Source organism: Bombus huntii, chromosome 4 (genome assembly GCF_024542735.1).
Source record: "Bombus huntii isolate Logan2020A chromosome 4, iyBomHunt1.1, whole genome shotgun sequence".
NCBI lineage: Eukaryota > Metazoa > Arthropoda > Insecta > Hymenoptera > Apidae > Bombus > Bombus huntii.
In genome coordinates, this window is record NC_066241.1 from 19,171,583 (window position 1) to 19,198,003 (window position 26,421).

Here is a 26,421-nt window from a genome sequence, read left to right on the forward strand (position 1 = left end):
AAGAATATCTATCGTTATGACTGACTTCTGACTTACACGAGGAAGCTGTACTAGTTGCCCCCGTGCTTGTGGAAGTTGCCCCATTCCCGCTACTCCCAGTACTGCTGCTCAAACTTGTACTGCTACTAGTGGATGCAACTGCAGCGTTCTGTCCATAGTTAACAGCGCTACTGATGACCCCGTTCAATAGCCTTTGCGTAGCGAACCCCTGTATACCGTTGTTTTGTGACCAAAATTGATGGTGAGCTAGAAGGTGAGGTGGCACCGAGGGCACTCGGGGTCTCAGCGGTGTTGGCTGTGTTTGCGGTTGCTGTTGTTGAGTAGCGTGTGTCGCGCTCGCGCTAGGACTCATACTCTGGCTAGGGCTGTATTGAGAAGACGGGCTGCTCCGGTGACTAGGTTGACTGGAAGTCTCCGAACGACCACCACCGCCGCTACCACCGCCACCTCCTCCGTCAAAAACCGAGTTATCGGACTCCTCCTTGGTCTGCGCCGACGATAAGTCACCCTTGTCGGGGCTGTCGCTCCTTGAAGTCGCTTCTTGAGGCATGGGAGTCGTGGAGACCGCTTGCATCGGCGAATAAGGCGACAACCTGGTTGGTACGGGTGTACCGGAACGTTGTTGTTGATGCTGTTGTTGTTGTTGTTGCTGTTGTTGCTGCTGTTGCTGGTGATAGTGCTGCTGCTGTTGCTGCTGTTCCTCGACGACTCTGTAGCCCACCATCGAAGTGGCATCAGGGAAGACTGAATCGGGTGACGCACGGTCCGAACAGGTTGTATCACGAGCTTCCAAGCCAGTTGCCGCCCCGCTTCCACGAAGAGGATCTCGCGGTGTCCCCGGACTCGGGATGCCTAGCAGATACTCGCTTTTGACTTTGACCACGGGGCAGCCCGGCGAGCTCGGCATGTTAGCCTCCGGCGACAGGGTCGAGGTGTCTGCCATGCTCTCCCCTGGAGCAGGAAAGTTTATGGGTGAAGGAGCGTCCGCCGGCTGGATCCCGAGCGGCGAGCCTGCTGATCCAAGGGATACCGGGGAGTCTGAGAAATAAGGCGTTGGTCTCACGTTTATACTCGATAGAACATTTGGCACACGTTTACCTTGGGAAGGCCGCGATTACGGACGTGGATGAAGCGTGATTAGTCTTGACACGTGTACGCATGATTATGGACTGCCATTTCGGTCGTGATGATCATGGCGATGATGGCGATGAAGGACGATGTTCTGACCGAAATTTCATTAACGAACGAATTTTACGACCTTTGAACGAATTAACTGGAAACGCATCAATGACGGCGATGCAATTTAAGAAAATCGAAATTGAACATTGAGGTTCTTGGATGGAGTTATATTAACGGTAATCGTGCGAAATATTTTGCGATAATGTGGAAAGAAATATTTGCCTGTTAACAGGATGAAAATCGACGATGCTTGGCTATGCAAACTTAATTTGCAAGTGTTCTAAGCGCAAATCGTTGAACGAGAGATTCAGCTCCATCGCTGCAAGTAATCTCTATATCTATCTGATGTTGGTCTAATAGAGATGAACACGTTGCTGCATTCTGTTTTGACACTTCGTAACGTAACGCGTAACGTATTGATCATTACTATTCTTGCATGGTTAAGCAACCGCGTTTCACCGAGCATTAATAACAATTATTGCAGTTAGACGATTCCATCGCTTTCACGCGCGATTCGCACGAGATTATAAAAGTTATGCGAGACGCGGTTCTTCTTTGTTCATTGGTTAAACTATGTGGTTCAACGATCGCGTAACCGTCTCGAACTCCGATGTTTCGCGTTAATAGGTTTGGTTTTGGTGTTCTAGGAGATATGAAAATGTTATTAATCATCGCGCATAAGCATGCCTGGTGGTCTATTACGAAGATTAATAGCACTTATCACGATAGCCTGCCAATCCGAGGTTTTATAACGTTGACAGACGAGTTTCAAAAGAACCATGTCATAGTTTGTTGCTCGTACCCATCTGTTTAAAAATCAAACCGAACACCTTCAACTTTTATCGTATTGCTCTTTCCGATGTCGATGTTTGACATATTAACTGACCGAATTACGGTCGAATGACGGAATTACGGTATTATATTGGCAGAAAAGGAATACCATGCTTTACAATGAAACAAATATTTGTATTTTACTATTGTAGGGGCACATGAGCGTAGTAAAAGTCAAGTTGAAATGGAAAATGCAAATTTGGGAGAGACTCATATTATCGTACCTTTGAATGCTAACGTTGTTTTGGTTTACAAGGTCTAGAGGCCAATGAACTCTGAACAAATTGTTATCGCCGTTTCTTGTAATTTTCAGCCAGAGTTACATAAAAAGGTTAACTTTTTGTGGTATCGCCCGTTGATACAAACGTATAAACGTGCTTCCTAAGACAGAGTATTATTATCCTTTCTTCGATCGGCATAGGAGTATGGAGTGACCGACGATTACAACCGGCATACACTATCTCAGTACTTCCCATGGCAGCTTTGCATTTATTAAAAATTATTAGAATCTAATTTAAATTTTGATAGCAGAATGAATACTACAAAACTATCGATTAACGATGAAAAAAGTAAACTTTTCACATAAAATAATTTCCATTTTAAAACTGCTAATAGATTAAGATTAAGACTAATAGAATAAAAGGTTTCTTTTTGAATATTATATATATATATATATATATAATATATATATATAATATATATATAATATATATATAATATATATATAACATATATATAATATATATATAACATATATATATAATATATATATAATATATATATAATATATATATAATATATATATAACATATATATATATATAATATATATATAATAATATATAATAAAAACTTTTACTTTCATTCTAATTATATTTGTATTAAAATAGGAAAATGTGGCTATCTTAAAATCAACTTGGATATTCATAAATGGAATGATCAAAATATATCCGTCGTTTTAATTCTATGAGAAACTTAGCGAGAGCAGTAACATTGTGGCATGTAGTACTAGTTTGAAATTGTTCAGTCGTGGAATGGTTTTCCCTTTATACCGTGCCCTAGGGTGCGGGAAGTGTTCGAGATTGCACGTGCAGCTGCAAGGATATTTTGCAGCGAGAGCAATTTACGCGACCAACACGAAAGTGTAATACCCGTTCGGAGTGCTTAGATCGTGAAAAGGATGTGGGGACTACGGCTGTTCGTGTAGGTCAAGGAAGGAATGCAGTTGACAAGGTCGGGTTGTGATTGTAGGTACCTAGGTACTAGTTCTCACAGCTATTAATAGACCGATCAGCGTGAAAATCGGTTCCCGTGGATTATTCATTTACCGCCTTTCATTGTCTTCCTCTCGTTTAGATATCCCCCCTCTCCCTTAGGAACGGTTGGAATCGATTCCTTCCGCCGGTTATTCAATCCTGCTTTCAAACCTTTCGATTCTGATCACGTGTCGCGTAACTGTAGGAGACGACGAGAACTTCATTCATCATCAGCGAATGAGTCGATGATCAACGCGACAATCACAGTGAACAATTAATAATGTCGATGTTACGAAGATGATCGTATGTCTGTCCTTGCATGATTAATACTTAGCGCTCAGAGTACCGACGTGCTATGGTTTGGCGTTATCGTGGGGGCCCGTAGTGGATCAGTATAAACTCACGTTTGCGTCCTTTATTCTTCTTTGTCATTTAAAAATGTGCTGGTTTACTTATAAAAACTGATATAATTGTAAATATAATTCCGGCTGTAAAAATTGAATTGTCGAAAAATATAAATAAACAACAAAATATTTAGCTAAAATAGTTCGCAGAACTAGTTTTCCACTGCTGTTTGAACAGCGCGGAATAAAAATCATATGGATAAAAAAAGAAGATAGAAACTGAAGTTTGTTTTAGGTATATGTAATAAAATAGAAATTAAGTCTAAATTTGTAATATGAGCGAGAGTATGCTTTTTCCTCGAGGTACAGAATTGAAAACCGACAAAAGAATTTACATAAACTGAACGATCTAACAAAGTTCTTAAGAACGTGGGTTTAAGCTGTTCCAGGCACGAATCTCCGAAACTTAAAATAGTTTGTTTACCGAATATCGATGAACAACGGTTGTTTGAACCGTAGCAGCAGTATCGATGATCTAGCATCGTATACGGGGCCATTATCAGGTGAGATCTGAAGTAACGACGGAAGTCGAAATAATTTTGATAGGGTAACATTGAGAAAGCGTTGTACGGATGATACAAATAGGAATATGATGGAAAATTATTCAACGGTGTTCTTAGCGGTTGAAGTGTTCTTAGATTTATGTTCAATGAGTTCCAGTTCTCCATACGGTGAAGATCAGACGTGAAAAACAAACTATTTTTCAATGTAAAGTCCATTGTTTCGTCATCGTAGATATTCAACTTCTCCATTACGTTTTCTATGTATGTATCGTTGATATTGAACGATTGCTCAAGCTTCGTAGAATGTACATATGTAAGTACTTGTTGCATAGGGTATCACAGTTCTTTGTTAAACTCAGTTCTCTTCATCGATTGTCTCCGGTAACTTTGATATCCTTGCACCTCTTCAAAATGATCATGTTTGATTGGTATATGGCCCGTACGTTATTACGGGCTTATTACTTTTAGTATTCTTGTTAAAAAATATGCTTCCATGTTGGCACGTATTATGGATAAATATTAGATTTAATTTTAATGCAAAATTTTTGTGTACTTCGGTTGATACAAAAGCGTGCTATTAACCTCACTTATTTGCTTGTCACGAATAAAAACCTTGTATCAAATTAAATATGTAAATCTTTAATATATATTAAATAGTATATAGATATATTATTTTGATAACAACGATCACGTACTTTTTGAAAGTTTATAAAAAATTATATTTACGTAAGGTTTATGCAAGAAGCAGCTTTCAGTAGAATAGCATATCATGGGTCAGACGCACCGAAAAGCATCGATCCCCTCCTTCATGCGGTACCAGTCGACTAATATCATCGGCTCTAAACTAGAGTTTCAATAAGCATCCAGTAATTGATGTCGCCGTTTGTCTTCTATTCTCTTTATCATATATTTTTCATTTTCAATCATAATGCGAAGCAAAGTACAAAATAATAAATTTAATAAAAAATAGAATCAATACGGAATGAAACAGAACGAAAAGGAATAGGAACAACACGTCGTGTCAACATTATTTAACCAGATCGTAACAAGTTAGCCGCAGCACATTCACGAACATGATGAGAAACTAATCAACTAACGTATCCTATTGTGACGTTAAACACGATTGATCTTTTATTTCCAGAATACGAAGAAAATATCACTTTCCTCGGTTACTATGTTGAGATACCAAGAGCGATTGGTACTCGTCCAAGTATTTTTCCATATTGTTACATTCATAAAACACTATACCGTTCCGGCCGGCACACGTCACCGTGTAATTGCGTCGCACGTTCCTCCGCATATGACGTTGCTCGCGCGTGGCCCCGGAGCGAAAGATCAATGATTCTCCAAGATGTGGCTCGCTTGGAATACTCGTCCCTCGGAAAACTGGCTCATTCATGTGCCATCTCGCGAACGAACCGTCCGTCTTCGGTAAAGGAAGAAGAAGAACCGTCAACTTTATCGTATGAAACTCGATCCCGCATACGCCCTTCCAAATCGACGTTATTTCTGGCATAACAAAATTCCAGGTTCACCGTCGTTACCATCGATTTGGCTTCCGGCCAACGACAGTCTCTGACCTCTAATCGCCGGTAGATCGAGGGTCATTGGTATCGGTTACATTTGCGAATGATGTTCGAGCAATCAATGCAGCTTAATTAACGCACAGTTGGTCATAGATTTCTTTCACCACAGATAATTAGCTCCTCTGTTTTGTTCGTCCAGTGGTTAACTATATTCGTTAGATTTTCGATAGCTTGTGCGTGGAGGGCACGATGGAAAGTGGTTTATCGCGTGCTGGCGCGAGTTCAGACGAAGCCGAACTAGCACCGGTGCACGTCCGGGAAACCGCGTGGGTTGATATTCAACCCTGCAGCACCACTAGCAACCAGCACCCCCTCCCTTTCTGAACTTACTACCTTCCCTCTTCGCGCTACTCACTACACAGACGCGATCGCGATGCCTCAACTAGCCCCACGGCAACCAGTCCTTCATAACCGACCACTCGAAACCGTGTTTAGGAGACACAATAGTAGAGGCGTTTATAGCGTTTCTCTGAAGTCACCGATGACTGAATCTGGTCGAGCATAAAGATTTTCAAGAAAGGGAACTGCGTAAAACATACAATTTTATAGTGACGGACGTTATAGGTGTTAAAGATTGAGAGTGTCAATGATTGGAGGGGGATAAGAAGTTGACACTCTTGGCACGATATTAGAGCAGCTTATTATCTCACGCCTGTCTATCATTTTGTTAAGTTATTAATTTTTTGTCGTTGCTTACTTTAGATGATAGATATCTAGGTACATATCAGGTCAGTCTATAAGCTCATGTGTATTTTTGTCCTATTATTAATGTAACGTAATGTAAATAAAAAATAATGTACTTTATTATTTCTTGCCTTTAGTAGATCCATGAGGGCTTTCTCATTGCATCGTCACATTTGTCTCCCTTTGCAAATAGTAACGTTTTATTGCCTTTTGTGCAATTTATTATCTCGAGTAACTTCGCGGATTTTACGATTCCCCGATTTGAGATTATTTTATTAAATTAGTCATTTTAGTGGATTCAATTGTATTTGGAAACGAATATGCGCGTATTTCTTCAACGTTCTTCAAATAAAAGATGCATGGTAAAATTATGTAGCTCGACCGATGCACGATGACAATACGACTACACGCGTAACTAAAATGCGAGTCAACTTTGTTGACACCATTACTTGAATAACTCGCGTTTATATTGTTGCAAAACCACTAGGCAGCATTGGAGGTGATCCAGAAACTTTATTTCGATAAATGTTCGCTGAGTGGAAAGATATAATAAATTCGTAGCGCAGACCACCAGTCTAGGTTCTAGAAGTTTGTACTCTCGTATGTAATGTAATGTAATGATACAGTTACTCGTTTATGGTTTTCAAAGCGGAACAGATGAAGCATGATTGATGTTACACACGCGTTTTATACGACATATGTAGTGTAATGTACGCATGTTATGAAAATCGGAGCAATAAGGGTATCAAATATGGCATTATGGGCGGCAACTAATCATTACAGTTGCGCTGATCACTTTCATGGCTCGTTCTAGGTATTCTCAACAAGAAAAGATTGTTCGCTCGCTAAGCTTTGGTCGGACAATGATATACGATTCCTCTCAAAGACACGATTACGACAGCTGTTGAAATCTCGATACGATATTGTTTTGCTCGTTTTACAATTAACGATTACTGCTCAACAATTAGAGATTTACGAGTGTTCCAACTTCTCTAGTTCTGACAACGTCATTCAGCTCGGTAATCACACGTTTTACCATTGTTGAACGCAGAGTTGAATTATACCTTGTCACCCATGTAATTCCCTTCACAAGCAAAGATACCTAGTGCAACGCGCGATAATGCGCCGATAACAATTCAGGAAAACTTGAACTCTCATGATAACGATTTCCTGACAAGGATGAACGATCGCTGAGCGAGATGTGAGTGTTCTATTCTATCGTTCGTCGTGTGACTTATCGATGAAACTATTTGATGCTATATATAATTAAAATGGAACTAAACCGAAGTTTTCGTATATTAATCGTTGAAAAATGAAAGGGGAATGTTACCAAGATTAAGTCGATAAAATATAAAGAGACGTTTTGTGATCCGTCGATGAGGGGTAACATTTTTTACACACGATGTATGTTCGAAATAGACGTCATTAAACGAAAAGGAAAGAGAAAATGATTTCTTACCGTCGCTACTACATCGGGAGTCGACCTTCCTCCTTTTCAACTTGAGGTCTTGAAACAAGCTCATGTTGTCTAGCTCACACGGGCTGCTCGTAAGGGTCATAATTCCTGCAAATAAAACGATAGGAAAAGGATTAGATTTATCGATTGATCGTTGGTACACCAGTTTGACACGTATTATCTTGTTATAGTAAATATATAAATGTAATATATGAAGGTAGGTTCAAAGGATCGTACAAATTAAAGTCGCGATAGATGCCTCGGCAGCGTCTGTCACGAAAAACATCTTCATTAATCATGAACCGTCTAGTCACGTTCCTCTTTCATTATACAGCAGTGATATATAAATGAATGGCACGGTGAAGCTTTCGCGTGGATCAAGTTTCAGCACAGAATTCATGAATAAAGAGCAATTCACACGGCAGTGATTGCTCGGACATTCTACGTATTGTTACGTAAATCATTACATTGTTAAAATATAAAGCACATTTAGTACATCTTTTACGAACTCTGTTGAAAAGCAGAATGTTGTTTTTGTTATTTTTATGTTAAAAATAATACTGGCTAACAAAAGTTGCATATTTAAAAAACTATCTAAAGCTTGAATTTCCAAGCTGTGGTTCGCGATGTCTAAGAGGTTCGTAAAGTGTTTTTCGGAGGATCACGACCAGAATTTATTCTGAAATTAATAATAGCTGTTAAAACTAGCTTCGTTTCACTACTAAAAATTCCTTTTTATGGATCTACACTAGGGATAGACTCGCCAGTTATTTGACTACTATGAACAAAGGTTATGAGTCGGAAAATTTTGGGAATGTTGTTTTAAATAAACTTGCATCTGCTTCTGTAAATTTCTATTGATAAAGATACCAAAAAATACGATACGATAAAGGTTATGTCACGCGTGACTCATTACTAAAGAGCAACTTTCTCACAAGTCGTTTCACGCTTCTCAATACGAGATTACGGCTTTCCCTTCCTGTGGTTCGTTCGAGAGCGCAGGCTGGTGGGTCCACAACATAAGACGCTTCTTGACTATTAGTGATGGAAACCATCTCGCTTGGCCGAGGATATCGGCTATCGCAAAGAGAACGGATTGAATGTGAAAGTAGATACGTGTGTCGGACGCACGCGTTTGCGATTACGGCGAACACATAGCGTTCGCCATTAACCCCTCTTTAGCCAATAGCATACAATTGGATCGTTGGATGGGAGTATCTTTGAGCGGCACTACACGCAACGATATGATTTGATGCCGATGCCGATCGTAGAATCGACAAATGAATCATAGAATCGCGATAAGCTTATAAAAATTTCACGAAATCGTATAACTTCAACCAATAATGAACAATAGAAGTTGTAGAGTTTTACTGATAAACGATGTAGGTAAGTATCAGGAAATTAAGGAGTTACTCTTTTGGCGGGAAATGATATAAATTTCATACTGTAAAATTTGGAATAATTTACTTTAGCTTCTCGGCCTATTTAATTAACAATAGTCGACAATCTAAAAAAGAAATCGAATTTTACCTAGTTTGCTCTTGAATAATCTCGAATAATAAGTATTTGAAATCGATATTCAAAATACATATACATATGTATATTTCAGCGTCATCGCTCAGATATCATAGATAAACGAATAAGTTGATGAATAAGTGTCGATTTGTGCACCAGGTCAGTTTAACAGTGCTCGTTCACTCGTACAAAGTGTTCTGATAATGATGAATCGCGTCTTATCGTTGTTTGCCTGCTGTTTGTAATTAATGGTCTACAGAGACGAGAGGCAGTTTTACGGTTGTACGCGAGAGAAATGGTCTATGACACACCATGGGTCGTTTTAATAAACGCGATGTTGCGGATAATACGGGCCAATCGTATGCGAACGCTCGATTCATGCAACCACGTTCGCGTGTAGTGCGTTTGGTGTGGTTCTGGCGGCCGTTTCGAATCACCTATCGTATAGAGCGATACTGGGTAATTGATGTTGGCCGATATTAACGTTGGCAGGTGATTTTTCTTGGGAAGAGAGAAGGAAAGCATTAATTCATAAAAAAATGTTTAATCTCATTGATGTAGGTACTCGTATTTAGAGCTGCAATCCATTTTTACGAACATCTCTGACATTTGGAATAGGAGATCTGCCAGATAGGAATTAGAAATTAGTGTAAATACGTATACCAACTGAAGATTGCACAACAGTCTTGTTAAAAATTTTTATTACATTGCTCTAATGACGTCCACTAGACGCAAGTGTATCATTTAAGAAATACGTTTATCCTGCATATGTCTTGTCTGTGGAGTCTTGAATTTCCATTTATCTTTAACAGTGTTTATTTCATCTTCAACTTTGTGGAAGTTTAAATTTACAAACATTTGATAACGATCATCCACGCCCCCTGGCTTGCAACCAAGTCAAGTTTTCTACGCTCAGGCTTAAGCAAATAATCGCGTATCGTAAAATCACGGAACAACTTTCTCTCTCATGTCAAGTACTCTTACAGATCGAACAATTTCTCTTACATACGACTGCTCCATGTTAAGCAACAGTCTTTTTCTGTACGATCTTGTCGGAAGTTTTATACAGGGTGGCGTACGCAATTCGAACAAACTGTGTTTTTAAAATAGTTGGAGATACGTAAAATGGCACAACATTAATTCCATACTAAATATAATTCTACAACATTCCATTTTGCCTTATGTTACTCTTTTCCATGTCTAACTACATCTTCCATTTTTAGTTGCATAGATTGCCTGTATTTAAAAATATTTCCCCTTCGCGTTCTGTCTCGTATGTCTACGCGTTTCGCTGCCCACATGATCGATGGGACGATGTATTCGAATTTATTGGAAGAAAACAAAAAGAATGAAACAATTCGATTATGAGCAAACATGCGAAGACGTGCAAGTGCACCTAATTGCGTTTCGCGCGAATAGAGCGGTCCATGTTCAAGAGCGCGGTAATTTAACGCAAACTATCGATTCCCCCATACATTCTATCTTATATTTATCTCTGAAACACCGCTTTCCGTTTCGCAGTATCCAACTCGATTACAAGCAATACACCAAGTATTTCCGATAAACACGACGCCACTCGAACGCGTAGCCGTTGGAGCGTCACGTACTGTGGTTGTGCGCGAGCAAAGGCTAACAGCTCTAGCAGGAAGCTGAGAGAACGAGCCCCTTGGCCGCAATCGAAAATACCAGTAGCATCGGAAAACCAATGGATTCGTCGCGAAACGCTGCAATGTACCAATACCCGGTCAAGTGCAGCATAAGTGTAGCGAAGTTGCAGAAACGAGCTAAGTGCCACAGATGTAAACTGTGGAGTAGTTTAAGCTAACTCCAGAGCCACGTGGGCGGGTATATGCATAGTAGGTTTGTGCGGCACCAGATGGCGTTTACGTGTACCATTACATGGACGAAGCGCATCCACGATCCACGGCCACAGCAACGCTGGTGCGCCTGCGCGCTCACATACGGCAAGCGGCACTAAACGGGTGTGCGTGGTGGTGCAGCGGGGTCCTTGCTCCCTGGCGTATGTGGGTCAGCAGTCTCACACACGCTACTATTCTTGCGTAACCAATGCATGCATACGACCGACAGCTGCCGCCACTGCGGTGTGCACATGCACACACCGAGACGGAAAGTGCAGCCAATGCACTAACCTACGGTCTCTTCTTGCGAGGCCGCTGGCGCGGCGCAGCGATCTTGTTGTGTATACGCGAGTATGTGCATGTGCACGCGCCTCTGTGTCGGGCTCAAAGCCACGCAAGCTCTCGCTATCTCGGCCAAGCTTTTTCGAGGTTCGCGCTTTACCCCGATACTCTTGGTATTTGCTTCATTAAACGTGGCGCTGTCGCAAAGAAGGAGGGAGACCGCTAGGGCTTTTCAGATATATCGTGCCCTTTCTCTTCTTTTTATCTCGGTGCTCTTCGTCGACCGCTTCGCCGAGGCTTTTAATTGAACATCGGAAGTCGCTCGATAATTGGAAAGTTGTGTAACACGTTATTATCACATGTTAGGCGTATTCCTCTGTTGAATGGGATTTTCGCGAGACTTAGAATCGATTGCTCAATTTTGTACGCTTATTCCTGTAACTACATACATTGGACTTGAAGTCGAGCGTGTTATATTTCCTTTATCAAAATATTTAAAAAATGTGTTCGGTTCGGTAATAGTTCTTGACAAAATTGTTTACTTTATATCTTATACATTTATATTTTACTTAAATGTTGCATCTTTTTCAAAATATTATATTTACGTAAGTTGTCAGACATCTTCCTTCTTGTGTTCTTTTTGTTCAGTGTTTATCTTGTTTAAAATGTTTCTCTTTTGATTAGAATATAAAGGATCGTATACAACAATATTTATGCTTGCAACGTTTAGTATACCCATGGTTTAGCAACGCTTATGTAATCGAATGAAAGGTTAGAGATTTTGTTTTACATAACAGGAAAGTAAAAATATTTTTTAATCGATCGCGACTTCGAGGTAATCGCATGTTACATTTTCCTTCGTATCGATATTTTCTCCTGTGTCGTGTAAACCGGTATAATTATTTTCGTAAATCCATTTCCTGGCGGTCGTAATAGGAACGTAACCGTAACAGGAAGTACCTAAGCTGCATAATCCATCGCGTGATGATTGAATGAAAAGCATTAATATTAAAGAGTAGATTTAAACATTCAAAATCATTCTGTCTACATAAATGTTTCATTGTAAAAGATTCTTTTTCACACCTATAGCCTCTGTTATTTTATTTCTGTTTTTCAATTAACTGTTACTCCGAAACTGATCGTAACAACGGTTTCACCGTAAAGATAAGAATGCCGTCAAACTGTTTTCTATATACAAATAAAAAACCTTAGGATTCTTCTATACCATATTTCTATCCAGTTAACAACATCACGAATCTAGTGAAACAGTGCCGCGTAATTTTATGTACCACGGGTAGATTTTAACGCTATAGGGGCCACTGATGGTGAAAGTGACTCTCCCACGCCATGACATCCTAGATCTACAACTCCCCACTCGAATCTGTCCGACTCTAGGCTCTCTGTTTCTCGTGTTTGGAGGCTCTGCTACTCATTTTTTTCTCGGCTAACTCCCGTTCAAGTATCCTGGCCACGCGATTGGCTCTCGCGTCATGCTACAAGCAAACGAATTCCTGACAATGGTAATGAGTCGCGGATAAAATAATGCCGCTTTGAACGATCAGGAAATCTCTCGGGGCGTGATTTAGGACGTATCGTGGAATTGATTACTTCGTGTGGAAAACACTGCTTTTCCAGAATCAAAATTCTAAAGCTTGTAGGAAGTTCAATGGACAAGATCAACCCATCGCTTAGAATCTTTACTATTATTCGAAGTAATCTGCTCAGAATACAAATAGAATCTCTTTTCTAAAAATCATAGTATTTTCGATGCATCAATGTGCAGGAATATTTATAGAATCGCTTAAGGCTTATACACATATAAAGTAGTCGGTGGTCGACCACAAGAGAAATCGAACGTGTGAAAAGTCGAATGCCAAGCTTTGCGCGTACTTTATCGCCATGTGTAGTACCGTTATTTGAAAAAGCGAGTTATCGCTTATCAGGCCAGGTCCTCACGGATGTGAAACCTCGTTTTCAACCGTGTCCACCTTTCAACCGACTTATCGGAGGAAGGAAAACGACGCTGCTAGCGTAACGATACACCCTGCGGGAATACCAATTCAACCTTTAAATCAGTTAGAAAAAAGCGCTATAGTTTTTACACCGATGAAATTTTCATTCTGAAAACGTATCTCCGTAGAATGTCAAAAAATGAATCCCGGTCTCGCTTCGAAGCAGTTGGATCGAGTCTGCGTTCCTTCCTAGTGGCGCAAAAAGAGGATTCTCGATTGAACTACGTTCACCGAACTTTCTTTTTCACATGGAGAGACGAAGGAAGGCAGGAAAGAGAACAAATAGGGACACACGAGGAATTCTGCTTCCTCGTGTGTATTTCGTGTTATCTCAGACAGGTTGGATCGCTCGCGGGACTAAGGAAACGGCATTGTCGTGTAAGAAAGTTCTTCGTACACGTATCACCGACAATAGGTCTGCAATAATGTCCGCCACAAACGTTCTTCCAAAGCATTGTTTCAAAGATTTGTCGTTTATTCATACACTGAGATCCATCGGGGAATGTCCTTCGGCGCTCGTACGACAATGGAGCAACATTATAAATATTCCGTTTTAATTTTTCTTACGAGGGAGAAGAAGGAAAGGGGAAGCGTTGAGGCAGGAGGCACAGGAATCGTGTCTCTCGGATACTCGTGAGTCGGGCAACCAGTGAGAACGGCCAGTGAGAGTCAGAGCTCCGTACGTTGAACCTCCGCAGTGAAAGTTTCTATTATACCACTGGCCTTACCTTACTTTTCCTACGGCAAGTTCTGCCGTGTTGTGTCATAAGGCGACGAGCGGCGTGGAAACGTCGAAATTCGTTCCATCGCCTCCGTCGTGTTCCATTACTTTCAGACCGAGCCAGAATTTTTACACGTAAGCTAGACTACTAATGATACGGTTCCTCGGAACGTTGTCGAATCGTCGGAAGCAATCCTCGTGATTTAACAATTTTGTTGTTCCGCAGAGAAAACGAGAAGTCTGGTTTCGTTGAACTTTAATCGACGTTCGATCATTTCAGAAGGAAAGAATGATTTACTGCGTGATCAATTTTCGTTTCATATAATTTCATGAGTATTTCTCCGCTCTTCGCGCGGAATCAACAAACATGCTACCTTAACGAGATTCTTATGGATCGTTAGATTATTTATGAAGCATAACATGTTCTTCGTTGCTCTTGATCGATTTTTTGAACGTACGAATCGTCGGATCAGCGCATAATTGCTTTTAAACATTGCAACACATTGGCACAACGGTGTTTCGAAACAGCAGGAAGCCCGTAGAAATATTTCGTTCACGAAAAATCCTGATAGCTCGGTGTAAGGCAATGCGAGTGAAGTTCACTTGTTACGCCACGACAGTGCAACGAAGTTTACCGATGGAGGCTCGAACTGTTGCAATCTGGAGCAAAAGTCGGTGTTGCGAAGCTACAAAGAACCCCGTGGTTCCAGGTTTCTATCGTTTACGCAATCGATCGTACTAGAACTCTGACTATCGCTTAGGACTTTGCGGTAAGCAAAATATTCTATTCGTAGCTTCCGCTCTCCAATAGCGACAAATTTGAAATCTTTCAAAGAATTTCCAATCGAAAAATTGTAATATGTGGAGATATATAATCAAAGAATCACATATAGAGATATATAACAAATCAAAAAAAGTAATTTAAAATCTTGCAATAATTTTCCAATTTAAAAATTATAAATAAGCTATATAACCCGAGATTAAATCGTGTATTGCTGAGAAAGAGGATCAACTTTGATTTCTACAAACGATTCGTGTTTCGTGTTTCGTGTTTCCAATGACGGTCGAGAAGAGAATAAATCTGGCAGCATCGTTGGTATACATATGGTCGGAACTGTGATTCAAAATTAGCGAAACGTACAATTGTGAAATTGCGTTGCAGTGTTATTGACCTGGAGGACGCTGACAAACTGACACCTCGTTGTACCTCGGAAATTAATTCCACAAAACTTCGCCCCACGATTATCATTAGAATCGGTTTATAAAAAAACCACTAGAAACTTTGTCAAACGATAATTCAATCTTTGTGAATTCCTATCATTCCTCGAAGAACAGATAGTTCTCCGTTAGAACGACAATCAATTGACTATTCGCGCAAATTTAATCAGATTTATCCGTGATATTAATCGATCACTATTTTATTAATTACCATCTTCGTCAGCTTCGAAACGACGTAAAGGTAGTAGTACATCGTTAAATTTTATACTACCAGTTTAAAATAATAGTCCTACCTATGTGACGACCTTGTAGAACACTCATCTTCGCGCACATGATATGCCACAGTACGAAACGAAGCCTTCTATCGAAGTATGATATCCAACCGTCTTTCACGCTCGTCACTCGTCTCGATATCGTTCGATCATCGATCGTTCGTCCACACGATACTACGTACAGAGTCGCGATTGGGTCACTTCGTCCGCAATTAAACACACGTAACAGTCCTTTCGAGAATCGGATCACGTAAATTCGTTTTTTCCTTCAAAATCCACATATTCATTTTAGTCCAAGTCTCGACAATCGTTGTCCAGAATCGAGATCTCGATGTCACTGCATTCGTCGCAACAACAAGTGTCTAACGGGAAATAGAGCCATCGAGAAACATGGGAAATCGGCGAAGATTTCGGTACGATTCGTTTCTACGATTATTCGACGAGTCGAAGGGGGAACTCACGGCCACGATAAACTTTCCTGAAAGTCCGGAAGAAACGACGAAGCAGTCGCAGCGCGCAGGAGCCCGAAGTGAACGCCTCGCACAGCCCAAAGTTTTTGGGGCAGCCAGTTGTGCGGGCCACGCGATCCACCGAAGTCATGGATCCACGATGTTGGGTGGTGGTGGCACCAGTGACCTCGATACCAACCGAGGCCCTCCAATCCAAACGCCCAATGCCAAAAACTCGACACGCGTATACGCGAGAACTTTCACTCTCTCAAAGTTCTTCGTGATAGCTGGCTCAAGTGGCGGAGCATCGTAAGATGGGAATAACAAGTCGAAATGATTCTTGAACGTGACCTGTCGAACACACGATCTTTTCTTAAGTTACGCGATTCAAATTAGATAAGTCAGTCCCTAATGGAGTGTTACACGAGAGGTTCGTTTCTTTCGTGGAGCAGAAAAAATTGACGCTACTTTTATCGATTAAAGACTTTCACCGAGGGAGCACTCGATAGTAGAAAGACCAATGAAGGGGAACGAACAATTCGTCGGACAGCTCAAAGTGACGTTCGAAGACGATCGCCGAAGCGAAAAGTCGTACTAGAGATCAAGTAAGAGGAGCCGAGAAAAGAAAGCGATATCGAGACGACCAACCATAGTGCTCGATCGGAAAATTTAATTAGTTCATTGGCGAGAAGCGGATTGTGAAAAATTGCACGAATGACGGTTACAAAATATATCAACGCGGAAGAGTCCGTGTAAATCGTCGACTAACCCCGACGCGTTATATAAACATGCTCGAGCGCATTTAAACGCGCGTATGCTCGAAACGCGGGGGAAAATCAATCTCCAAATAAAGAATCGCAAGAAAGCGATGTTCTTCTCGCGTCAGCTTTTCTTCTTGTTGTGATTTCACTTTCGATCGATACGCGTACGATGTATACCTGATAATTGTGCGTGCGACCAGCGATCGCTGTTGCGCATCTTCGAACTAGAAAGGGCACTATAGGTCGATGATATACAATACCGTCTATAAATATCCGAGCTTTTATGGATTTAAGTATATGATAATAAGATAGAAATTTTATCAAAATATATAAATTAATGACAGATCTATAATTAAAAGTAGCATATACTTACTGTGCTTTTATGAAGTCAACAGACTGTAAATTTGGATTATATGTTAAAAAACTTGACAGTAGTTTTAGTAATTTGTCGATATAATGTTCTAAGTATTACTGTTTGAAATAATGTCAGTTTAATTGAATTCCCTCTACCGGACTCGTAGTTTAGAATTTAAAGAATTGTTTTTAAACAAGACAAAATAATTCTACGAACTTTAAAAATCAGTGTCATCGGATCACCATATACTACCGTATATAGGTAGTTGTAATGATTATAAGGAATAAAGATACCGCATTTCATTTGCGATGTTAGGATTAAATTTCATCCTGTTAAAAGCAAACAAGAATTCAGGTACTTTTGAGCGGTAATGTACTTAGATTGGTCAGTGTTTCATTCGTAACCGATAAGAAAGTAAGGAAAGTCTTTGGATGAAAGTTTCGACGCTGATCTCGTGCGGTGGCCGTTCGATTTCGGGGAAGCAGTCTCTTCTTCTTCTTGTTCATCTTTTACTTCTTCTTTTTCTTCTTCTCCTTCTTCCTTTCCTTAGTCTTCTTTTTCTCTGTGCCAGCGTATTTATTCGACGAAAGTAAAAGTAGCAGAGGACCTTGTGGTAGAACGTCGTCATCGTATATGACATCGAATCCTCTTTCTGCGTCTTCCTTCTCCCCTGGTCCCTCGTTACGGGCGTCCTCGCTGTTTTGGGATACCGGTTTTTGGGCGAAACGATACCATCTTACAGGAAGATTGAACCTGGTGAAAACCGCGTCCTTCGTGGAACAGGGTTATATTACGTCACGCATGTCACGTTATTGCTGTCCGCGTTTCACTGCACACCGCTGATATTTCGTCCCGGGTCGATTTTTTTGCGATATAATCTAGACATGACGCGTATAATCGAAAGCGGTGAGAATCAACGGTCACTACGCCATGGACCAAGAACCTTTTCGATTAGCGCGTCATTATTGTGAATTAACGGATCTGTACACCGACCAAGTTACGCAATAACCACGTGAATGATGAACTTTTACATTTAACTACGGTGTAGTAACTTTGTGCGTAGGAATGTCGGCTAGGTAAACCGGCTTACGATCACGACGAACGTAAAGGAATTTAAATTTCTTACAATATTGCAGTAGACTTTATACGAAGTGAATGGCGCGTAGCAGACTTTATATCGATATCGAACACACTTCTGTGAAGTGCGGCTTTTTTCTGCAGGAATATATTATTATATACTGCTAATCCTTACACGTATCTATACTCTCGCTATCGGGATGCTCATTTACTAACTTTGGAAAGGTTTTGGAAAGGAGATATCGGTAAATGACGAAATTAAATACCCTAGTTTAAAGTTATTGCCTATTCTGCCATTTACTCGATTATTATCCACTAATAACTTCACTATATTATTCACTCTCCTTTCCAAATCTTGCTGCTCTATTTCTTCGCCAGTCTAAGATCTTCAACAACTAGCAAACGTCTAATCCGAAAATAACCGTTCTCCGAGTACAATGTTACTTTCCAGGACTCTTCCTCCAGATAAACTACAAATAAACTACACATTTCTCGTGTCTACACGATCCCAGTGCCTATCACCTGTTATGCCCCTTTATCGGTTGCATAACCAGACCTGGTTGATCCATCGTAGTTCGTTCTACCGAAGTCCAGACGAAAAATAGACAGTCCTTCGAAAATGTCGCGTGGTTCGCCTTTCACAAAGAGAAGCGAGACGCGACAGTCGACGAGATTGGCCCATTCGAAAAATCGCGAAGATCGTTCTAAGGTCGGAAACGCGTTGGTAGCAGGATTTTCTCAACTAGTTTTTCTAAGCAGCCTAGACGGATGGTGCTGTTACTGGCCGCGGTCGATGTATTCGTACGTGGCAGTGTGGGCAGTGCTGCAGTCGTTCGTACCAGCACGTTGCGAGCGGTCGGCCATGGCATACTTACTGATGTCAATCACACCGGCAGGCATGCACTGCTTTATTCGTATTGGAATACACGCATGCGTGCGGATACACGCGCAGAAGACGCTTCGCTCGCTATCGAATCTCGTAACCTTTTGCCCCTTAACCCGTGCAATTTCCTCGACCATTGATATCAGGTCGCAGCTGTGCCGACGTGCCGCGCCGCGGTGATCTAAGTCTGAACTTGGGCGACCCTTATACGCAACTTTGTTTCTGGAGCGGACGAAAAATTTAAAAGGGCGCCTCTGGACCGTGACCATCGACCGGCACACGAATAATCGTCAGATAAGTCCCCTCGCCTCGCGATTCCCGTTGCGCGCAAGAAACACCGCGAAAGATGGCGTGCTAGTATGCTTGTTATCGTTCACTGACAACGAGAATACTGCGTATCATCAAACGCCGATTGTTCTTTTTTGATCTAGGGCGACTGAAATGTGAAGTCACTACCGCATGGATACGATATCATGCCGTTTGTAACATACTTATTTTGTGGTTTATCGTATACATATAATTGAACACGAATCCCGCGTTGTTTTTTTCTTTTTTTTAATTTTTCAGATATTCGGGCAAATTATCGATGTAGTAGCAACGAACTATTATTGATCAAAGAATTTCTAAACGAAGATTGCTATAATTCTCTAGGATTGTGAAACGTTCCTTTTCAACCTGATTTTTATAGTCGTTGATTTATAGTCGCACTTTATAGTCGTTATCATTATACATGTATAAATAGCAGGTTAGTTTGTATACTGGTCGCACGTTCCTCAACCGCTTTGTTTCCTGGCAGACCTTATTCCTTCCAGGAGAGTCGGTTAATATCAAGTGCTTAGTCACGTTTCCCACTGATACTTGGCGCCATAATCGCTGCAAGTTGGCAAAACCGTATGTAAACAAGACCGGTACGTTTCAGTAAATAATTACTGAATTAGTCTACTTTCCGTTTTCTTGGATGGAGCCTGTGCTAAATACAGTACGCCACATTACGCTCCTAATAATACGTTGCCTTTTGTATTTGGAAGTCAGTCAAAGAGGAGTTTTATGCGTTTTTATTCGTTTCTTAAAAACGCTTGATCACGCTTTGCTAATGTTAAAGATATTTCTCGACGGTCTAAGGGGAATTTCAAGTACTCGCCATGAAGTATTTATATGCTGCAAATTCATGCAACGATTCGTATTTTATTGCTAATTAGATGTATCGATACTCGAACATATATTGTTATTCTCGCAGATGTTCATTCATTATCTGGTAAAGAATAATATTCCTTTCTTGTATCAACGTCTCAGTTTGTGTTTGCAGATATCTTGAGTGATATTTCTTAGATCAGTACGTCACGTCGCGCCGTTCTCACTCTCATTCTCACAGAAGCATTAAACGAGTGTCATTGAAAGTCTTTCGTTAATCAACGATCGAGAGTCCGTGATCTTGATGGACTTTCCTTCGATCGAAGACGATCCATCTTGCTCAGTCGTGGCGTGTATCACGAGATATCGGTACGACAACTTCTCGCGAGGTATAACGAGTTTGAAGCTATAAGGCCAACTAACGTCCGTGAGAATCGACCTCAGAATGGTCACAACATTGCGTGTCATCATGTTCATTCTGAAGTGTTGAAGACGATCTTATTCGAATAATAATTACTTTGTAATCTTCTATATCAAGCCTATAAAAATATTTATATAAAAGTTATTAATACTTTCTTTGGTTTTATAACGGTATTCCCTGAAAATTTGACAAACAAATTCAAATTATTTTTCAATATCGAAAATTTAGGAAGAAGGTATAATTAATCTGGATGTCGAAATGAAAGCCCAACTCTGTAATACTTGTAATACAAAAAAAAAAAAAAAAAAGAAAAACAAAAAAGAAGAACAAAAAATACACGTATAAGCAACTATACACGTATATCGTACTTGTTCAATGAAAACGATTCATTTATCCAAAAGTGACGAAGGAGGTGTAAGAACATCTTTCGGTCGAATTCTCTCCATATAGGTACATAAGGTACTAGTAGATATAATCTGTGACGCACGAATCAGTGGTTCGAACCTTTTTCGCGGATGACCGTAACTGATATCGGGCCATTCAAAATAAGGACTTGGACCTTCTCGATACCCTGGCGCGTTTCTAATATCTAGTCACGAACGTGCTGTGTCATGTACCTTTCGGGAACGCGTTTCTCTCACGACGAATGGCGTCTAGGTATTCCCATTCGAATACCGGTACTTGCTGACTGCACGTGTCAGGGTCAAATGACATCATTCCGACGCAAGGATCTTCGTGATGGTGTGCCGACGTTTGTGTCGTCGTAATTCATCCCGTCGATCGTTCATGGTTCTGGTAGTGCCGGGATAGCAGTCGACAGAATCGCAAGATCCTCTTTGACTGACCGCCGTTTCGACCAACTATTCTTAATTTTTGTTCGTCTCGATATTTTTTCGACACCATAAAGATCTTTAGTTCTTTATTTTTTATCAAATACTTATCTACATCATTGACTGCACTTGCTACAGAAACAAATGATCCAGCAGGAGTTTATAATTTGCTAAAGAGACGTTTCAAAATTTTCATGGCTGTGGCGAGTTATAGCAGTTTAAGTGGTGTTTTTTAAGTTGATGTAACTGTTCGGTTGTTTGTTTATTGGATAAAAATTCGATTGGAATTCTAGAATTGAAAGACATTAATAAAATCGGAAAATTAGAAACTTGTTTTTTGCAATTGAGAAAAAGGAAGATGGTTGTAAGAAGTGTTTGTATCAAGACGAATTGAATTTACAATAGTAGTAACTATGGCGATTTATGTTACAATATTATAGAAATAATGTTTTCTCTTAATGAGTGATGATTCTGATATTATATGACATATGATAGTAAAATCAATTTTAGTGAAATCTGAAGAGACAAAAACTACTTACAGTTTGAATAAAATCCTACGATGCTTAATTTAATTAATATTGTGATATTAATTAATATAATGATAATATTAATAATAGTGGCAATCAATTAAAAGTTATTAATAGTTTACTAGGAATTTCGTAGACGAATCTCTCTTTAACCTTTATTTTATTGTAAAAGTATACATTTTTCACTTTAATTATAAAAGGCACACAAGTATTTCAAAATTCTCGTAGTGTGTTGAGAAATCATTATGGGAAAATACCCTATTGGAGATCAGATTGAGTCTGAAAAGCAAATCTCTGTCATAATTTCCCTCCAAACCTAATAACCTACTCTTTTAATTTATAATTTCTGTAATAGTTTAAATTACTTTCTGTATCCCGACGTTATTTTCGTTCCTATGTCAGATGGTATTATAGCCATCGTAACAGTAACATAGCAAAGTTCGCACTTCTATTTCATTGGTTAATGAGTCCGGTCGACCAATCGTTCGTTAAGTTATTTTTCTTCTATGTGTAAAAGCGACATTACCATAGGCATCGATAATATCGGACGTACCAGACAAATGCATTATTCACAAAGTTCATTTTTTTCTTACAATGCATCAATCCTGCGTCAATAGTTTGTTATGAATTGCAACTCTATCTCTCTTTTCTTTGTCGGAAAACTCGAAACCGCGGTAAGTTACTTCGCGAACGTAGTTTCTCGCGACAGGCGGATCGCTTAGGCTTAGATGATGAAACACAGTTGGTGTTCTTCGTAAGCTCATTTTCTCGCAAAAAACGCGTGCAAACGCTCGTTAGTATAAGCTTTTTAACAACGAGCGAAATGAGAGCAGATATAAGATGATTCGTGTTCGGAAAGTAATTTTCATGCTCGAAGGTTAACTTTTCTAACTGTTATCAATCGCGAAACAGAACGTTCGTTTGATGCTAGGTCACGATACTATCCGGCTTCAGCTTGGGTTTTAGCTCGTCGAAGCGATCGTCCAACGACATCGCACCACGTCAGATCGTGATAAAACAGCGTCTGAGATACGAAAGGCATGGCGGAGTTGGCGGATGTAACGCCGCAATTACTGGCCGGTATATTTAGTTTGAGATTGGCATAGGTGGCGAAGAGTCTGCTAGTTGTTATCTATTTTCTACGCACGTGGCCTCTATAGACCGAGATCTAGCCGGTTATAATCGGTGACACACTATGAGAAGACAGAATCGCCTTGGTGACGTTTTCGGGATTAGGTTTCTTTCCAGCCACCCTGACATCAGGTTCTCCGAGATCTGTTAACGGATAAACCCTTTATTCGTTGATCGAGTTAATCTTTCTTCTCATTGTCAGAGAGATTGTTTACGAGTTGACGGTGTTTGAAAACTAGTGACACGCATAGCTAAATCAGTTTTGAGTCGAACATGTTTCGTTTAACGAGATCAACATAATTTAAAAAAACACTTATCTCTGTTGATGATGAAAACAGCGGATCGATTAATCTCCTTTACGTAACAAATTGCATTCTCACAAAAATACAAACTCAACCCAGTATCTTGACATGAAAACTTTCGATGTAATGGATAAATAATTTTCGGTAATACAAGTTTCAATTCTTCTTAAATCAATCTCACTCAAATTCTTCTTTCCTTGTTTAAACTTTGAACGATTATATAAATTTATATTTTTACGAATATAAATATATAAATATGTCCAGTTTATTGATAATCGATATAACCAATGATCAATATATCGTACTATTCAACAAAATATAGTTCATCATAATTATCGATCAGTGACAGATGAATAATTAAACGTAAGAGTTATCGTTGATAATTCAATAGAGAAAAAGGTCATGGTATCGTGTCTGAAAAGTGCGACGGACACTGCTGTCGTTTGCCGCGGATCGTAGTACGCATGATTCGACTATAGTGGAGCAGGCTGGCTGCACGTAACGTGCATTCGTACGGACGTTTGTGTCCGACCTATCTCAAGCTCCGTCATCGAGAGAGGGCGCGCGTCGAATGGCGAGGTTAGGTTAGGTTAGGGACGTCACCAGCTACTGCGCTCATCCGCCAGAATAACTTTAAGCGGGGTTGCACAACTCTAGTTCCCGCCATGTGCCGCGTGCTCCTTACTTAGCGTGTCTTTAACCGCTTTGCATAAATGCGTTGCGCTGCTTATTTTTGGCTTATCGTCTGAAAAGAACGACACCTACTAGAAGCACTAGTACCAGGCTGATGAACCTATTAGTTAACATTTCTTGTCCACCGTGAATGCAATTATTTGATTCGATGCACAAGTTAACGCATCGGTTGCCGAATTTTTTTATATATTTTGCTTCATAACAATCTGTAGTAGCATCACTTATTTGGAGCATGTCAAGCTTTAAATTCTTATTGCAACATACTGAAATATCATTGCAAATTTTACTAATATCATTCTTTATTTTATTTTAGTACTTTTACTAATTCAGCTGTTACAGGATGCTGTTAATAAACGTGTCATTCGATGTGTTATAACTGTAGATATATTAAAGATTGATTATAGCTTAACCAAATATACATCTATTATTAGTCTTCATAGAAACTTTTAATGAATTTTCGCATGTTGTTGAAATATAAAGCTTTCGATCTCAGACAATTTGTCGTAATGGAAAAATTTAGAAGTGAGCAAAGTGGAATCGTCTTTTTGCTAGATTCAACATCTCGGAATGCTCGAGTTCGTGTCATGTATAACGAAAACTTTATTATTTCGCTTTAATCAATGGAAATAACGTAAGTCGATAAAGTTACAACTAGTTAGCTATATGATAGTAATGTTTATCCCCACTTAGTTAGTCAACTCGTTTAATATCTGTATAAAAAATGACGTTTACGTTTAGTAATTTGTCGTACGTCTTTGCTCGTCACCGAGTGAATCTAACCGGAGATGGAGACGTCATCAACTACTGTCTTCGACCGATTAACTTCTGATGCGTTTACACGTGCCAGACTGTGTTAACTTTGGCTTCGTATCGCGCGGATTATCAAGGCAACCGAAGTGGGGCAATTGGATTTCGCGTGAACCGTAGCAGACACGAATTTCGATAGAGTTTCATGTTCGCTTGAGAATTCTGTGACTTTTCTACGCATGATTTTCTCGCATTCGCATCGAAATATACATTGTATAAAATTCTACTAAACAGTGTCACGATTGGACGCTGAAAAGTATTTCATCGAAGGGCACGGAAAGTCTCGCGTTTATTCGGCTGACGCAATCAGAAAGCTGGTAAATCTTTACGTAATTAGTGGAACAGGTCTGACCACGACGTTCCCGAACTACTAATAAACGATCCGTATGTACGTGGATTTGCCTAACAATCGACTGGTGTATTGCCTCGTCTCACGTATTTATAGATTACAGAGAAACCATTCTGTCCTACCATGAACGAACGATCGCGCAAATTGATCTACGATGATCCTGAGAATAGATAGCGGCCAATTAAACAGAAACAATAGCCTTAGGCAACTTGAACGCGATACTCGTGAATCAATGAAATCGAACGGAAACGATCACTACGTATGTCGACGTTTCGTTTCTTTTAATCTTGAAGCATAATCGTTGCATCAAGAAAAAAAGGCGTTCAGGATTTAACCAGATTATAAATGATCCTGCGTGGTAGTTCTTTCATGAACAAATTTCGATTCAACGTGATTAAGTATCTGGATAATTATGCTCGGAAGAACACCGTATACCTGGAGGTTTCAACTATTCGTACTGCATAAACCTTCCTAGCTTTAATGGCTTCCTCAAGGTTACCAGAATTCATTAAAAAATTATTTTCGTATCTTTAACGCTTGCATCAGCGTCCGCTGTTCTATGGAAGACACGGTGTATTTTATGTTCATCTTCGAAACTGCGCTTCCTGGTCTGACGAACGTATATATGACGTATTTGGGGAGAGGGGATTAGGATCCTTCGATGAAGTTTGCTCAACAGATTCTTACGAATTTTCGGGCGGTCGGCATCTGTCACCTGCCGAACGACCTAGACCTTTCGACTTGATCGAAACCTGTCCGATATTCATTCCTGATTATTATCGTTTCTTTTCTTGCTTCTCCTATTCGTTGACTTCGCTTTCAAGTATTCAGGTACGGATGCCTATTAATTATCATATAACGTAACTAACGACACTTTTCGCGAGGAACAAGTCATTTGGTAAACATCTTTTTTCTATAAATATTTAAA

The 26,421-nt window shown here is 40.0% G+C and overlaps 1 protein-coding gene across 5 annotated transcripts in view; it reads right to left on the reverse strand.

Moving 5' to 3' along the window:
* The window catches only part of LOC126864951 (hormone receptor 4-like), a 148,640-nt gene that overhangs the window by 14,491 nt on the left and 107,728 nt on the right, over positions 1-26,421 (reverse strand). For 2 of the 5 annotated variants that reach the window (XM_050616893.1, XM_050616894.1), the window contains exons 2-3: positions 7,902-8,006; positions 37-951 (exon numbers count right to left, since the gene is read on the reverse strand). In XM_050616893.1, coding sequence (XP_050472850.1) covers positions 37-951; positions 7,902-8,001 — 1,015 coding nt within the window. In that variant the 5' untranslated portion in view covers positions 8,002-8,006. Of the gene's footprint in view, positions 1-36; positions 1,039-4,093; positions 4,249-7,901; positions 8,007-26,421 lie in introns of those variants that run through there. The other 3 variants (XM_050616891.1, XM_050616892.1, XM_050616890.1) reach the window with 2 other exon arrangements.